General features: G+C 46.6%; 1 protein-coding gene across 1 annotated transcript in view; it reads left to right on the top strand.

The window, feature by feature from the left end:
• Positions 1–2,500, top strand: part of LOC113587085 (PDZ domain-containing protein 4) — a 25,076-nt gene that overhangs the window by 317 nt on the left and 22,259 nt on the right. Inside the window, exon 1 of the mRNA XM_035522667.2 lies at positions 1–1,824. This exon is cut by the window's left edge and continues 317 nt beyond it. Within this exon, the coding sequence (XP_035378560.2) occupies positions 1,765–1,824 (60 nt within the window). The 5' untranslated portion in view covers positions 1–1,764. The remainder of the gene's footprint in view (positions 1,825–2,500) is intronic.

Raw genomic sequence — 2,500 nt, 5'->3', positions numbered from 1 at the left:
GAAGGTGCCTGTCATGGAAGTTTGGAGCTTTCTGCCTCTAGAGGGCTGCCTCAGTAATAGCACACACTTCACTGTAAAACACACTTTACTATAAAACACACACTACTGTAAAACACTTTACTGTAAAACACACTTCTCTATAAAACACACACTTTACTGTAAAGCACACGCTACTCTGTAAAACACACTTTACTGTAAAGCACACACTTTACTATAAAACACACACTTCACTCTAAAATACACACCACTGTAAAACACGCACCATTGTAAAACACGCACTTCTCTGTAAAGGTGTGTTTGCTCAGTGGCGTCTCACACACAGAGTGAAACCTGCTGCTATTTATAAATAAAGTAGTTATATGTGTGTGGGCTTCCCTGTTGAACATATTCACTACAAGGACTGACTTTACTTTTCTGACACAGTACTCATACACTGCTGTTCTAGCTTACCCTGTAAAGGGAGGTTACAACTGTAGGTCAGATTAAAGTCCCTTAGAAGATCTTCTATGCCCGAGGCCCTCCCTACCCAGAACCACTGTAAACCTATAGCCAGTACAGACCCATTACACTACACAACCATTACCCAGAACCACTGTAAACCTATAGCCAGTACAGACCCATTACACTACACAACCATTACCCAGAACCACTGTAAACCTATAGCCAGTACAGACCCATTACACTACACAACCATTACCCAGAACCAGCAGAACTCAGAGGCTTAGTGGAGAGAGAGACACATGCTGGACATTAAGCACACGTGAGAGGAACTATGAGCACAAAGACCTGAGGTGCAGGAACAAACATGGGCAGGTGTTTGGTCTTCACAATAGATGATGGGAACTTTCAAAGGTGCTGCAAAAGTCCAACACGCAAAGACACACACACACACACACACACACACACACACACACACACACACACACACACACACTGAGGTAAATTAAGCAGAATAAAACCAATTAATACACAGACCCTGTTTCCACGGAGATATGTTCGAGTGGTATGAGGAGAACAGACTTTCTTCCTGCAGTAAACACAACTCTTCGCACACACGCGCTCCAGAAGTGTTCTCATGCTTAAGGGGCCTGAAAAATACCGTAAGATATCCTTGACTCCATTACCAATCTCTTCACGTTTTTAAACGCCTCGTCAAGTAAAGTGTATGGCAGACGTACATCGGAGCCAAAAATGGAAAAAAGACTTCTAATTTAAAAACGGGTGAGTTTCTCACCGACTTCTCTGTAGACTCGCTCTCTCCCTCTGCACGAGACGGAAGGCGCATGGCTGAAGGGGACCACAGCCGAAAGGCAACTTCTCTGCACGCCGGGATTCCATTGGCTTGATGCTGGACAGAGGTGGAAACGTGCAGCTGCAGCTCCAAGGACTACGTCAGGCTCGCCGTGCTCGGACAGGGAGCGCGCACGAGAGTGCACGAGAGCACATGTGCCAACGTCAGCTCCTCCTTCCCTGCAGCTGAACTTCAGGGGGAGAAGACTCTCACACCTCGGAGAACCATCACTGTGTTCTGTGATTTCAGATTCTTTTGTTTTTTGTTTGTTTTTGCATTTGCTCATTCCTGAGTCTGACCTGAGACTGATCACCTGTCTGACCTGAGACTCATCACCTGTCTGATCTGAGACTCATCACCTGTCTGGAAGAGAAGAGTGAGAAGAAGAAGAGAGAGAGACACGCAGGGCAGCATTCACCAGCCAGGGCTTGGCCTGGACCTTCACGACGTGAGGTCAACGGTGAAAGGTCAGGATGGGGTGTAACATGTGCATGGTTCAGAAACCTGAGGAGCAGTACCGCGTCATGTTCCAGGTGAGAACTTTTCCTTCCTGTCCTTTAAAATGCCGTGGTTACTAACCCAGACTGAAACCTAGCGCTTCTAATTCTCCTGATGCAGACGGCCCTCTGTTTGTTAGCTGTTAGAATCTACGTGCTCTTATCATTTCCCGCCTTCTCAAAACGAAGGTGTAACTTCTCCCTCACTTTTCATTTAGTCCTTCATTCTGTCTCGCCTCTCCACCCCTCCCTCTTTCTGATTGTGGAGGTCTCTTCTGCTGTTCTGTTGCTTCTTTACATTGTTTAGATTAGATCTGCCGTCCAGCTGTCCAGACGAATGCTCCACCATCAACACATTGTATCTGAAATCTCTGTTTCCAACATACAGTCGAACTTCACAAAATGATTTGAGGTGTCTGTTCCAGAAATGTTGAGGGTGGATGTTATTATTAAGTCTCTAATGAAGAACAGACTTATTTTTTGAAGTCAGCAACAAAACACAACTGTGCACTGAGAAATGTCGGTTCTTTGATAGATGGAAAGTGTGAGTCTCATCTGTGAGAGCCACAGATGAGACACGCTGCACTAACGCGGCCAAGGGAGATTAATCACAGGAATCCTTCCTGCTGGTGCCCGTCCCTGGACCGCTGCACATCCCACCGCGGTGATGAGGAGCCCCGAGCCCGGTCCGTGCTGGGCTCGGAAACAGAAG

Source organism: Electrophorus electricus, chromosome 24, assembly GCF_041902795.1.
Source record: "Electrophorus electricus isolate QZ-2024a chromosome 24, ASM4190279v1, whole genome shotgun sequence".
NCBI lineage: Eukaryota > Metazoa > Chordata > Actinopteri > Gymnotiformes > Gymnotidae > Electrophorus > Electrophorus electricus.
The sequence above is the reverse complement of the archived record's forward strand: the minus strand, read 5'-3'. Positions and strand labels throughout refer to the sequence as shown.